This window comes from Salvia hispanica, unplaced genomic scaffold (genome assembly GCF_023119035.1).
Source record: "Salvia hispanica cultivar TCC Black 2014 unplaced genomic scaffold, UniMelb_Shisp_WGS_1.0 HiC_scaffold_79, whole genome shotgun sequence".
NCBI lineage: Eukaryota > Viridiplantae > Streptophyta > Magnoliopsida > Lamiales > Lamiaceae > Salvia > Salvia hispanica.
The window spans coordinates 8,264-22,190 of NW_025952565.1; the positions used below are offsets into that span (position 1 = coordinate 8,264).

Sequence of the window (13,927 nt, forward strand, 5' to 3'; positions counted from 1 at the left end):
TGTGTACAGATATGGGTATTATGTGGATTATGTGTGTAGTTCAATATTAAAAACAAAATTTTCAAATTTATTAATAAAAAATTAAATGCAGTACATAATTAAATTAAGTAAATTGACTTTATAGTGGAATGTGTATAATATGAAATATGGAGATATGGAATAATTATGTTGATTAAAAAAAATAAAAGAATATGGAATGCATATGATGTGGTTGATATAATTTGAAATTTGGTATAATGTAAATTATGACTGATTTAATGTAAAATATTGAAGGCGTATAATGTAAATCGTGACTTATTTAATTTGCAACGAATCAATTATAAACAAAATGCTATATTTTTCTTTTATTAATTCCATCAAGCCCCAAAAGATGAAAACTCAACTAAATATTGGAAACCATTTCCTTTTTATATAATTTGAAAATTAAATTAAATAGAGAGACTATCTTGTCATATCTTTTAATGCTAGTAATGTTAATTAGTGACAAATTAAGTAATTTAATATATAATCCATAAAACTATAGAATAATATACTCCATATATACACTATTTTCTCAATTTTGAAACGAAAGATTACATAGTAAATTGTAAGATTGACAACGTTTTGTAGGGATAAATTTTAGGAATATTTCCTTTCATATTTATTTAATTATATATATGTTTTAATCATGTAATTTGCTAATTAATTTTATAGTACTGTTTAATTATTAATACTATTAAGTAATACAAAAGGATCAGTTAAAGATAATCATTAACTATCTATACATGTATAAACGGCGAGTTTTGGGAATATTTACAATAATGCCTTTTTAAATTAAAAATTTAATTTAATTAGAACTAAATCTATTAATAAATTTGTACATTTAAACGCCGTCAGTTTTCATATACATATTTAGTCAAGTAACATTACAATACATTTAATGAGATTAAAAGAATAATTTTTTTCCATGCACTAAAGTTTTAATCAGCAGTTTCATACTGATATGCATTAATCAAGAATTGAGACTGTTCTCATTCTAACACGAAAACTGAATAAAAAGTTAAAAACGCTATGTGAAAGGGATTTACGTGGAACACGTAATGTCATTTTTAATTATGACAATAGGAAGAGTTTGTATATTTGAATTCAAGAGACTCTTAATTATGAATGGAATGACAAGAGTCTTGCACATTTGAATCCAAGAGACGCTTAATTAAATATATTCATATCACCATCCAACAATATATATAAACGAGTCCATACATAAGAATTTTATTGATATTTTGCATATTTGTTAGTCATGATTAGCACATTTTAAAGTTATTTAGGATTTAGGTTTCAAGGTTTGGATTTTTAGTGTATAGGATCACTATATTGTAATGAAATGAATGTTTTGAAAGATGATTGAGAGAAGTTAAAAAACTATAATGAATATTATAGTGGTAATAATCTAATTTTAAAGATTTATTTTAATACTATAAAATTATCTATTTGATAATATCAGTATACTATTGTAGTGAAATATATAATTAAGTTAACTAGTAATTTATATTTTCTATCTTCTATCAATAAAAAATTATTGTATTGATAAACTCACTTTTGTACGTCTGCGTGAATGTTATTTAATACTAATAATTTATTTATTTTTATTATAATTATAATCTTTCTAAATTGATATGTACACTTTAATTTAATTTCAGGTTTATTATCACAAATAATTATGATATAATATGCGTAAAATATACGTAATTTGACGTTCAATATAGTATATATATATATATAGGGAGATGATCAAAATAAGAATGCATTTAAATCCAGAAATGTAGCCCAAATCTTGGCCCTATGATTAGATGATCTAATGGTCAATAATTAACTCAAAACACGGAAGGTCATAATTAAGTAGTTTTAGGTCATATTATAAGATTGGGTTTATGTCATATTAAGATCATTTTAGGTCATGCTTTGTTAGCATGACCTAAAATAAACTAACTATGACCTAAAAATGCCCTACGTATGACTTTGTTCTCCGTTTCTGTATTTAAATCTGGTCTTCATAGATCAAAACCTCTATATATATCTTCATAGATCAAAACCCTATATATATATATATAGGGTTTTGATCTATGAAGACCAGATTTAAATACAGGAAATGCAGAACACGGTCATACGTAGGGCATTTTTAGGTCATAGTTAGTTTATTTTTAGGTCATGCTAACAAAGCATGACCTAAAATGATCTTAACATGACATAAATCCAAATCTTATAATATGACCTAAAACTACTTAATTATGACCTTCCGTGTTTTGGGTTAATTATTGACCATTAGATCATCTAATCCTAGGGCCAAGATTTGGGCTGCATTTCTGGATTTAAACACATACTTGTTTTGATCATCTCCATATATATATATATATATATATATATATATATATATATATATATATATATATATATAGGGGTGCACTAGGGTGCCACCATAGTTAGGATAACACCATACCACCAATATAGTCCGTTAGATCTCATTTATGGACGCTTAGGATTAAGTTTCGTGAAAAAACACGGGTTTGCGAGTCTACTGTATTAGATATTGCAGTCTACCGTATTAGATATTGCATGTCGTGGTAAGCTGCAATATTGTTGTGGTAAGACCGCAATGTTCAATGAACAACATTGCAATCACAGTAACGTAAAATTAGAAATTTTCTATTTTACCCTCCGTGTTTTTACACGTGGCAGCATGACAAGCACACGATTTTCAGATCTAATGGCCTAAAATGGTGGTATGGTGTTACAATAAAGAGGGTTGTCATCTTAGTACATCCCTATATATATATATATATATATATATATATATATATATATATATATATATATATATATGTTTGTGTTAAAATGACAACCCCTCTTAAAATGACAATGTGACAACGCTTATACAACAATATTATAAACGCTACACACCAATATTACAAACACTACACAACAATCTATAGATTGTTGTATAGTGGTCGGATATTGCTGTTTAAGAAAAATTGTTGTACAAAGAAAAACATATTGCTGCCCGTCTTTTTTGGGGTTTTTTTTTTTTTTTTTTTTTTTTGCCACGTGGCAGCTTATTATTCGTCCACGTGTACAAATGATTGGCTAGGAATGGTGGTATAGTGTTATTTTAAGGGGTGGTGGCACCCTAACATGCCCCTATATATATATATATATATATATATATATATAATATTATATATTCTTTTAATATATTCTATATAATATGTATTATAGATAATCTATTAATTTTATATTTTATATTTAATATATATATTCTATTATATAAAATAAAATATATTATATATATTAATATATATATGTTTGTTTTTTTGGTTTTTTGGTTTTTTCATATAATTTTGGTTTTTTCGGTTTTGTTCGGTTTTTGAAGTTCGATTTTTGGTTTTTCGAGTTCGATTCGGTTTGGATTTTGAACTAAATTCGATTTTTCGGTTTTAGTTCAGTTTGGATAAAAACCGAACTGAAACCCGATGCTCACCCCTATACCTCATTTCCTCAATATAATAGATATACTTATATTTTTTATGTTTATGTATATGCATATGCAAACTTTATTTATGTTTATATTTAATAAACAAATAAGTAGTCAATTATAGGTATTTTGATAGTACTTATTTAGATCACCATTTAGGTGCACTCTCTATTGCACTATTGATATTTTAATCCATCTTCGCTTTTAAATGTTTTTAATATAACACACTTTTTATTTAATTTCACTCTCATTTTCTCTCTTATACTAAGAATCTACTACCTCCGTCCCTGGAAGTTTGACACACTTCACTTTTACCATTTTAGTAGTGGACCTCATATTCCACTAACTCATTCCTACTCACATTTTATAAAACTAATACTTTAAAAGTAGGATCCACATTCCACCAACTTTTTTAACACACTTTTAATTACATTTCTTAAATCTGTGTCGGGTCAAAAGTGTATCAATATTTGAGGGACAGAGATAGTAACTTTTAATTCTCTTTTTAACTGACAAGTTCAATATTCCAATTTCTTTCGCAACTTATACGAACTTAAGACATTACATATTTAAGCATCATTTAGCCAGAATTAATAAAGAAAGAAACAAAATAGATATAAAAAACAAAAGGCTGGTCATCAATCAGCTAGCTAGTTTTATCCATGCATGTCATTATCCGTAGACACGTTCACACGCCAGATGATTCAAGCATGATTTGTTATTAATTTTGTATGATATGTACAGGAGTTGCACAAGCAAATATCTATGACAGACAAGATAGATTTGACCTGCTAGGGTATATGCCATTAGATGCCGGATATTGCTAATTATGTCAACTCTCATGACTCCTATAAATAATCGCCACTAATCTTCGACTCCACCATCCTTACTTCAACTCAAAGTCTCTCCTCCACCGATACAACCTTCATTAGAATACAGTGAGAGAGAGAAGAAGAAGAAGAAATTAGTAAAAGAGATGGCTCGACAACAGTTAGAAGTGCTAAACGCACTTGACGTGGCCAAAACCCAACTCTACCATTTCACCGCAATTGTGGTTGCTGGGATGGGCTTCTTCACCGATGCCTACGATCTCTTCAGCATCTCCCTGCTGTCCAAGCTTCTCGGCCGCATCTACTACACTGTCCCCAACTCCCCCAAGCCCGGGACTCTCCCCCCGAGCGTCTCCTCCTCCGTCACCGGTGTCGCCCTCGTCGGCACCCTCGCCGGCCAGCTCTTCTTCGGGTGGCTCGGTGACAAGATGGGCCGCAAAAAGGTGTACGGCATGACCCTCCTGATCATGATCGTCTGCTCCATCGCCTCCGGCCTCTCCTTTGGGAGCTCCCCCAAGGGCGTCATGACCACGCTATGCTTCTTCCGCTTCTGGCTCGGCTTCGGCATCGGCGGCGACTACCCCCTCTCCGCCACCATCATGGCCGAGTACGCCAACAAGAAAACCCGCGGCGCCTTCGTGGCAGCCGTCTTCGCCATGCAAGGGTTTGGAATCCTCTTCGGCGGGATCGTCTCCCTGATCGTCTCTGCCGCCTTCGACCACGCCTTCCAGTCCCCGTCCTACGAGCAGAACGCCGCCGCCTCCACCCCGCCACAGGCCGACTACGTCTGGCGGATCGTGCTCATGTTCGGGTCCATCCCGGCGGCCCTGACCTTCTACTGGCGGATGAAGATGCCCGAGACTGCCCGGTACACCGCCCTGGTGGCGAAGAACGCGAAGCAGGCGGCGCAGGACATGGGGAGGGTGCTGAACGTGGAGATCGAGGCGGAGGAGGAGAAGGTGGAGAGGATGGCTCAGCAGAAGGGAAGCAACTTCGGTTTGCTATCAAAGGAGTTCCTGAAACGCCACGGTCTCCATCTCTTCGGCACCACATCCACCTGGTTCCTTCTCGACATCGCCTTCTACAGCCAGAACCTCTTCCAGAAGGACGTCTTCTCCGCCATCGGGTGGATCCCGCCGGCCAAGACCATGAACGCCATCGGGGAGGTGTACAAGATCTCCAGGGCGCAAACCCTGATCGCGCTCTGCAGCACCGTGCCGGGCTACTGGTTCACGGTGGCCTTCATCGACATCATCGGCCGGTTCGCCATCCAGATGATCGGCTTCTTCTTCATGACGGTCTTCATGTTCGCCATCGCCATCCCCTACGATCACTGGACCAAGGAGGCCAACCGGATCGGCTTCGTGGTCATGTACGGACTCACCTTTTTCTTCGCCAATTTCGGGCCCAACGCCACCACTTTCGTGGTGCCGGCGGAGATATTCCCGGCGAGGCTGAGGTCCACGTGCCACGGGATATCGGCTGCGGCTGGGAAGGCGGGAGCCATTGTTGGAGCGTATGGGTTTCTGTACGCAGCACAGAACAAAGACAAGAGCAAGGCCGACGCCGGTTTCCCGCCGGGCATTGGAGTGAAGAATGCTCTCATTGTTCTTGGAGTCATTAATTTGCTTGGAATGCTTTGCACCTTTGCGGTGCCTGAGGCCAAGGGTAAATCGCTGGAAGAAGCGTCACAAGAAACTATAGACGAAAGCAATGGGCCACAAGGACCTTAACTATCTTTGTTCAAAGGGTATCCAAGTCCCTACGTGTTTGCTGAATTCTTGTGTTTGTATTTTCATTTTGGTTTCCTCGTTTAAGTTTTCTTCACAATTACATTTGTATTGGGTTTTGGAAGATTGAAATGTGTATGTGTATCTCACATTTAAGTGAGATTGGTGTTTGTGTTTCAAGAAAATATCACTTCCTGTATCATTAACATTTGAGATTGCAATGTTCATTTCATTCAACTTCTTTTGCGGTATTTCCGCTGTCCCTTTAATTTTGTCATATTTTTCTATTTACTTCTATCCCACAAAAGTTGTCATACTCCACATTTTACCATTTTTTTTATAGTGGATCTCATATTCTACTAATTCATTCCTACTCACATTTTTTGTAGTGGACCTCATATTCAACTAAGTTTTTTAACTTACTTTCCATTAAATTTATTAAAGTCCATGTCCAGTCAAAGTGTGCCAAAACTAAAAGGGCGAAGGGAGTAATAGTATATAATACTAGTATTAAGTACTCTCTCTGTTTCTTCATAGTTGAGTCATTTTTCCGTTATAGAAAGTTTCTTCATAGTTGAGTCATTTTTCCATTTTGAAAAGTTTCTTCAAAGTTGAGTCATTTCCATATATAGTAATTATTTTCTCTTTCTTACTTTACTCTCTCTTACTTTTTTCTCTCTACTTTATTCACTTTCTACTTTATTTTCTCCACTTTTTTCACTCTCTTACTTATGTTATCTATTTATTCAACACACTCAACATCCCTTAAACTCCGTGCCGAAAAGTTTCGCATCAATTTTGGTGAAACGGAGGGAGTACAAAACTACAACATGTACAAACAGAAATAAATACTACTCTCTCCGTCCCCCATAATTTGTCACCATTTGACCTGATACGGGTTTTAATAAATATAATAAAAAGTGAGTTGAAAAAGTTAGTGGTATGTAAGTCCTACTTTTTTATATTAGTTTTATAATAAAATGTGATTATGAATGAGTTAGTGGAATATGGGGTCCACTACCAAAAATGGTAAAAGTGAAAGGTGACAAATATTTAGGGACGGACGAAAAAGGAAATAAGTGATAAATTTTCAGGGACGGAGGGAATAGCAGTGTATGAGTGAGAGAGCACCAAAACTCAGATTTTATACGGTCAAATTAGACTCCATAATGGATATATAGACTCGTGATAACAGGGGGTGATCAATTACTAACTAATTAGCAATCTCAAACTAAGACTAAATTTTAGCCATTAGATTAAAAGATCTAGTGGTTGAAATAATGTCACATGGATTATATTTTTAATTAAGAAAATTAATAAATAAAATTAGAGGGTATTAATGTCAATTCTTTCTCATTAAAATCATCTTAAAACTTTAAATTTACGTAACTCTCTCGATTTAAATTATTTTTTCGCAAAAAATATATCAAATCAAAGATAATTTTATAAGGATTCCAACGAGATTTCAATTGCATATGTTCCGATGACGTTCGGATGATGAAATTTGATATTTTTTATTTTAGTTTTCGTAAATGTTGATAACCAGATTTTTATCAACAAATACATCAAAAAAATCTCAATAAAACCATGTAAAAATCTCAATAAATATGTGTTGATATTTTCTTGCACTAGTGTTGATATTCTTATGTCATATTGTTGATATTTGTAATACACTATGTTGATATAAAAAAACATTCACAATAAAATTATCATATGATAACATAATGACGATATTACCCTTTTGTTGATATTTTGTCTACTATTTATTGAGATTCATAAGATTTAATCTCATCCACTCATTTTAAAATCTAAGGGTGAGATTTGGTCTTGATTTTGGATTAGGGTGTTATAAGCATTAGAACATGACCCCGTGATAACATACATACATACGTACATACATACATATACATGATTATAATATTTGAGATGCAAGTGGACCTCACAGTTAACTGACCCTATTTCCAACTTTTTTTTTTCTCTCTTACTTTATCAATTACGCATTAAAACTTATGTCATTTATAAAATGACCTATTTTTTGTGGACATATGAGGTATATAAAAATGAGACTCACGTTCCACTAATTTTTTCGCTTATTTCTTTATAAAGTAAAATAATTTCTTTAATTAGTGCCAAATGAAAATGTGTGTAAAAAAAGGGCGGATAGAAGGAGTATATATTACAACGGTATAGGTTAACGGTTTTGGTATGCATGGTATGATTTCAGCAAATTCATACCCGCATATCAAATTCGGTTAATGGTTTTGGTATGCATAATGCATGGTATGATTTCAGCAAATTCATACCGGCATATCAAATTCGTATATATATGTATGTTTTGAATTTGGCAAATTTAATAAATTAAAACTATTCTATATCTTGAAATCACAATTGTTTAAAGATGATTTACATGGAGAATATGATCAGAAATCTGGTCGCCTGATTCAAATATAACAACTTCTAAAAAATTGTCTAAACTCTAAACCACCTTCCGTTACTTTTCTTCATTCCATTTAGCAAACTTAAAATTAAAGCATCTATATCTATTCTCGTCTGTTTCTCTCTCATCAGCCCATCAATTCTAATTTTAAAGGGGAAGTATCGACAGCGTCAAAGGAAAAATGTTCAGTACATGATGATGATGTGTTATCCAACAAACTATGAGAATTTGTGAAACGAGATTTTACATACTTCCCTTTAGGAGCAAATTAGCGTAACTGGACTTACATGTGTAACAACCTTACTCATCATAGTGTGTGTTGAGTTTGTGTAATTACGCCAAAAAGTCAAATAATTTTTTATACTAATGTTTTTCAAAAGAATTATGCGTTTAATCCAGCGCATCACATCCGTTTTCGGATTTAAGGGGGAGTTTGGCTAAGTTTATTTAAAGAACTTAGTATAAGATACAATAATCATGGTAAAACACTACTAACAATATTTAAATTCGCATAATTATTTAGACGGTACAGAATTTGTGTGCAAAACACAAATAAAAAGAATAATGTCGTACCAAATAGAGCATATGATCAAGCAAACTAGTTCCGTGTTGTTTTATGTATATATACTCCATAAAAGGAAAGAGAGAACAGGAACAAACTTGTCTTAAGATCAATTCTTTTGGTTTTCTCAAGGATAACTACCTTTTCAACAACACAGAAAAATGAAAATATGTTACACCTACCAAGAGAAGTAAATAACATGATGATACTCACAAATCTCATTCTGTTAGGCCATGTCACTCAGAGATTGAGTAAAGAGCTAGCTTTCTTCTTCATGGATAATCTGTTTCCCAGATATCTGCAAATTGCTGGTTCCTGAAAATGCAAGATTTTTACATTCTTGAATGATCAGCACTTACATACTATAGTACAAAGACGTGTGCGTTATTAGAAACAAGGCTTTCAGCGTCACGTCTTACCATTTTTGCTTGACATCTCTCCTGTTCCAACCTCTTCGTGCCAACTATCATTGTGGTCCGAGGAGTCAGGGACCGGATATGGTGCACTAGTTGACATGGAAGAGCAGTTCCGAGGAACAGAGAAAGAGATTCTACTGTTTGTCATGGCTTTCTTAGATGACGAAGATTCCGCTGTAGAGCACAAGTCCTCATCGGCCATTTTCGACACCTGTTTGCCAATGTTGCAGCTGTTCAGGTTATCTTTCAGAGCCCTACCATCTTCTCCAGGGTTCGGTCTTTTCCTATTCTGGATCATGCTATTTGCGTTCCTCATTGATGGAACCCTTTGATCGTGAGACGAACTAGCTGGACATGGCTTCCTTTCTCTGGTGACTGCTTTCGACACAGCCACTTTCTCGTGAGGCTCGGAATTATCAAACACAACTTCATCCGTTCCATCAGTCACTGCTGCCTTTCCAGCCGCTTCTTTCCCATGCATGGTTGCTATGGCTTCAGTTAGCCTATCACGGGCTAAGTCCATATCGATTAGAGGCTTTGGATAGTTTGATCCGAGATCCACGCCTGCGGATTTAAGCACGGAGAGAGGAGCATCCCACGGATGATGGATCCATTCAGCCGGCATCCTTGCTAATTCAGGCAGCCACTGCCTCACGTATTCACCCTCTGGATCAAACTTGAATCCCTGAACCTGGATCACATTGTCACAATTTTTACATTTAGATAAAAAAAACAATGGTTTGTTAAGAGATGAATTAGTATTACTAGTTACCTGTGGACTATCCATACGCTCAAGTTCATGACCATCGGGCAAACTCCCTGAAATATATTGCCAACCAAGAATATCACTTTCTATGTCTGCATCAAGAAGTGTATCCCAGAAATACTTCATGCCCCATTGCCATGGTAGAAGAAGAAACTTCACAAAGAAACTTGAAACAATTATTCTTATCCGGTTGTGAATCCATCCGGTTGCCCAGAGCTCTCGCATTCCTGCATCCACAAGTGGATATCCAGTCCGACCCTGTCGCCAAGCCTTGAAATGAGCTTGGTTGGAGTCCCATGGGAAATATTGAAGACTGCTCAGCAGTGACCTTTCATGAGTGAATGGAAAATTGAAACAAATATAACGAGAATACTCTCTGAGGCCGATAGCCCTAAGGAAAAAAGTTGCACTCTCTTCTCCGACTGTGTTTTGCTCGTTTTTCCAAACTAACTGCTTCATCCGCACGCTTTGAAACACTTTCCTAATGCTAAGCTCACCAAAATGCAGATAAGGAGACAAAAGGGAAGTAGAGTTTCTCCCAACGTTTAGCCTATCCTTTGAGTAGTTAAGCAAATGGTGTTCAACGAATTCAGTGAAGGTCTTGTCAGCACTGCTCCAACCGGGTGACCACCCTCTTCCCAGTAAAGCATTACTCGACTTTTCCGATTCGTTTTCAAGGTTCAATGCCTCAATTGAGGTATTCATACCTGCTCCTGCGAAAAAATAGGAAAGCATAGTTATCAGTTTATAAACTCATTAGTACTACTGCAAAATTGTTAGAACATTTCTACTATGCTACAGCTAAAGTTGTCAGAGTGGAAATAAGCTAAGAATGCTTAGCTAGTTTCTCAGTGTTATGAAATAGGCAAAAATAATAAGCAGCTTCTGCTAAAACGAAAGTCGTGACCTGAACTACATTACAAGTAACTGAACAAAGATCACAGCATACCTTCAGCTAGAGCCAAGCGCCATGGTGGAAGATGTGAAACAGGATCTTTTTGCACGTTCATGCATTTCTCCCAATATGCATTAAAGGTTGTAAATGCTTGTTCATTGTCATCATAAACTTCCCACGGCTCAAACAATAACTCGCCATTAAAGCTTTGCACTTCAATACCAAGTTCAACTAACTTCTGCTTAATATTATGATCACGAACAAGTGAAATTGGATCTGGGAAAGAGTGAAATCATATAAATATTTGAGCCCCATAAACTATCCTCATGCAATGGTCCAACAAAGATTTACTATTAATTAATTCCCATTTTAGTATGTGTGTGATTTTCTGTACAATTTGCTAATATCATAGTTGGAATGTCATAACTGATGAAAAACCAAAGAGTTCATTGCCAGCTTACTTAATAGATCCATTCTACTAAAAATATATGAGCAATAGCAACAGCTACCTCTACCCACTAGTTAACTCTTACATTGACATAGACTCGGAAAAAATAATAAAGATTATGAAAAAATCCCCTCTGGCCATGATACATTAATGAGAAAAAATAGGAATCAAACGCCTATTTTGCTTGCTAAACCCTAGGATATTTTAGTACTTCTATAATAATAGGAAATTAAGTAGCTTGAACCTCTCCTATTTTAGATGAGTTTACCTAAGTATGGCGAGAATAATACTCTATGACTATCAATTCATTTTACTGCCAAATTTGAGCTAAAAACACCAAGATCATTTCATGCAACCACAATTTGAAGCACCATTCCACTGTGATCTTGTTCCAAGAAAAAGCAGCACGATCCAATATATTAGAGTTCTTATCAGCAGATTAATCAATGACAAACTCTTATAAAAAAGCTGAAACTTAGCTGTGACAGTTTATTAAAAAATCTATGGCAGGCATTCACATTTTAAGAATTGAATCAACAAAAGTTATAGATACGCACCATAGAGATGGTTATACACAACTTTGGTCGCCCCGACAGCGCTAATGCAGTCTAAGAGAGCAGAGAGAGTGGTCTCAGCTTTGATGACGACGAGTTCTGCACCAAGAGATCTCAGTGACTGCTGCAGATGAATAAGGGAGTGCTTCAGCCACCACCTCGAAACCCGACCGGGGTGATAAGGGCCTTCCTCCTTAGGGCACCATATGAAAACTGGTAAAACAGTCCCATCCCTTGCAACAGCTGCTAAAGCTGGATTGTCTTCAATTCTCAAATCCCTCCTAAACCACACTATGCTCTTGCACTTCTTTTCCATCTCCACAAATTTCACCTCCTCTCAGACTCTACAAACCAAATTTCTCTCAAACAACACAAAAGCCCCATCTTTTGGTAAACAAGCAGTGATTTTTAATTCAATCGAACCATAATTTACAAAAATCGACAGAAACCTCAAATTGAACTTTACTGATCATGCCACAAACCAACTCAATTCCATTTAGAATCAGATCGTAGTTTACGTACTAGTGAATATTAAGAATCTTGGAAGCAAAATTAACAAATATTGTTGAAATTGAATTGAAAGCAGGGAGGTCCAGTGATTGCATACCTGAGATTTCCATCAGAAAGTCATTTTTGCAGCAAACCCACAGCGCAAAATGAAGAAATCAGAAGAAATGAAATAATTGGCCGACAAGATATGATTCAGCCAATTGTTAAAGAGAGATTTTTTTGGGATTGTAGATTAGACTTCATGTGACCAAGTTGTGGGTTTACAAGACAAACTGCCCACGCTGAAGGAGAAAAATAAATGGAGTACTAAAGTATTCTATCCACTGGACCACAGAAAAGGGAAGAAATAATTGAAAATTATTAGACCTTCAAGATTTAAGCGGGATTAACATATACATTCGTCAATAATGATGACTGATAGCCCAAACAGTAATGTTATTTTAAGAATTCAATTTTCTAAATTCCTTCCCCAAGTTCAAAGAAATTATATATTCACAATCTAAAGCACAACTGCAAAATGGGTAGCTGCTGCTGCATGGTTTTTACCTTTCCACTAAAGTTTGGGACTTCAAGAAATAAATTTTCCATAAATTTCTTCAAAACAATTAAAGCAAAGAGTTAAATTAAAAAACCTTCCCCCAAATTGGTTAGCAGGAAAAAAAAGCAATTGGGCCCAACATGGGTTGCAAGGTAAAAACGATTACTGATTTCTAGTTTTCATTTTTTAGCAATTGAAACCCCAACAATTTAAAATTTCTTTTTTTTATTTAATTCGATGCAGGAATATTATTTAGGGGGTCAAAAGGGTCCCCAAAAATAAGGCGTTTTCTTTCTGCTGAACAAGAGAGAAAAACTGCAAGACGAGCTCCGAGTGTTGAAAAGCAGGATTTTCCCTTTTTTAATTATGAGATTTGGGGTTTGTTTATATCAACTCTGGATTACAAAAAATGCTTGTACAAATTTAAATATATTATTAGTAATTTTTGTTAATCATTTTGTAGGGGGGTTTACAGTCATTAGATAGACTCTAAAACATAGGATTGAGTATTTGAATGATATGATGGTCAAACAAGTTCAAAGTTATTCAATCCCTTAAAAAAAGCAGTGGATTAACTTTAATTATTTTTTTCAATCCATCTTGTCCTTTTAAATGAACCTGTTTGTTTCTGGTTTTTCCTTTTATTGATTGTCTCATGTTTTTTTCTCGGTAGGGTATGGTAAAACGATACTTACAAAAACAACCACGTTTGGAAATTGTTGAAGGGCTTTTA

General features: G+C 35.2%; 2 protein-coding genes across 2 annotated transcripts; one reads left to right on the forward strand and one right to left on the reverse strand.

Moving 5' to 3' along the window:
* Positions 1-4,409: 4,409 nt before the first annotated feature.
* LOC125200068 (inorganic phosphate transporter 1-4-like) lies at positions 4,410-6,305 on the forward strand. Its single transcript, XM_048097858.1, has one exon. The coding sequence runs from the start codon at positions 4,485-4,487 to the stop codon at positions 6,069-6,071; it is 1,587 nt and encodes a 528-aa protein (XP_047953815.1). The 5' UTR covers positions 4,410-4,484; the 3' UTR covers positions 6,072-6,305.
* A 2,786-nt stretch (positions 6,306-9,091) lies between these two features.
* Positions 9,092-12,969, reverse strand: LOC125200069 (cryptochrome-1-like). Its single transcript, XM_048097859.1, has 6 exons — positions 12,754-12,969; positions 12,150-12,490; positions 11,199-11,420; positions 10,256-10,962; positions 9,487-10,174; positions 9,092-9,382 (listed from the first exon to the last, which is right to left on the reverse strand). The coding sequence occupies exons 2-6, from the start codon at positions 12,460-12,462 to the stop codon at positions 9,327-9,329; spliced, it is 1,986 nt and encodes a 661-aa protein (XP_047953816.1). The 5' UTR covers positions 12,463-12,490; positions 12,754-12,969; the 3' UTR covers positions 9,092-9,326.
* Positions 12,970-13,927: the final 958 nt, after the last annotated feature.

Excerpts from the sequence above, each read along its gene's own strand:
- LOC125200068 (XM_048097858.1), top strand. The coding sequence starts at position 4,485 with ATGGCTCGACAACAGTTAGAAGTGCTAAACGCACTTGACGTGGCCAAA.
- LOC125200069 (XM_048097859.1), bottom strand. The coding sequence starts at position 12,462 with ATGGAAAAGAAGTGCAAGAGCATAGTGTGGTTTAGGAGGGATTTGAGA. Across the intron at positions 10,963-11,198 it reads GCGCTTGGCTCTAGCTGAAG|GAGCAGGTATGAATACCTCA; the intron begins GTATGCTGTGAT and ends ATTTTTTCGCAG. Across the intron at positions 10,175-10,255 it reads AGCGTATGGATAGTCCACAG|GTTCAGGGATTCAAGTTTGA; the intron begins GTAACTAGTAAT and ends AATGTGATCCAG.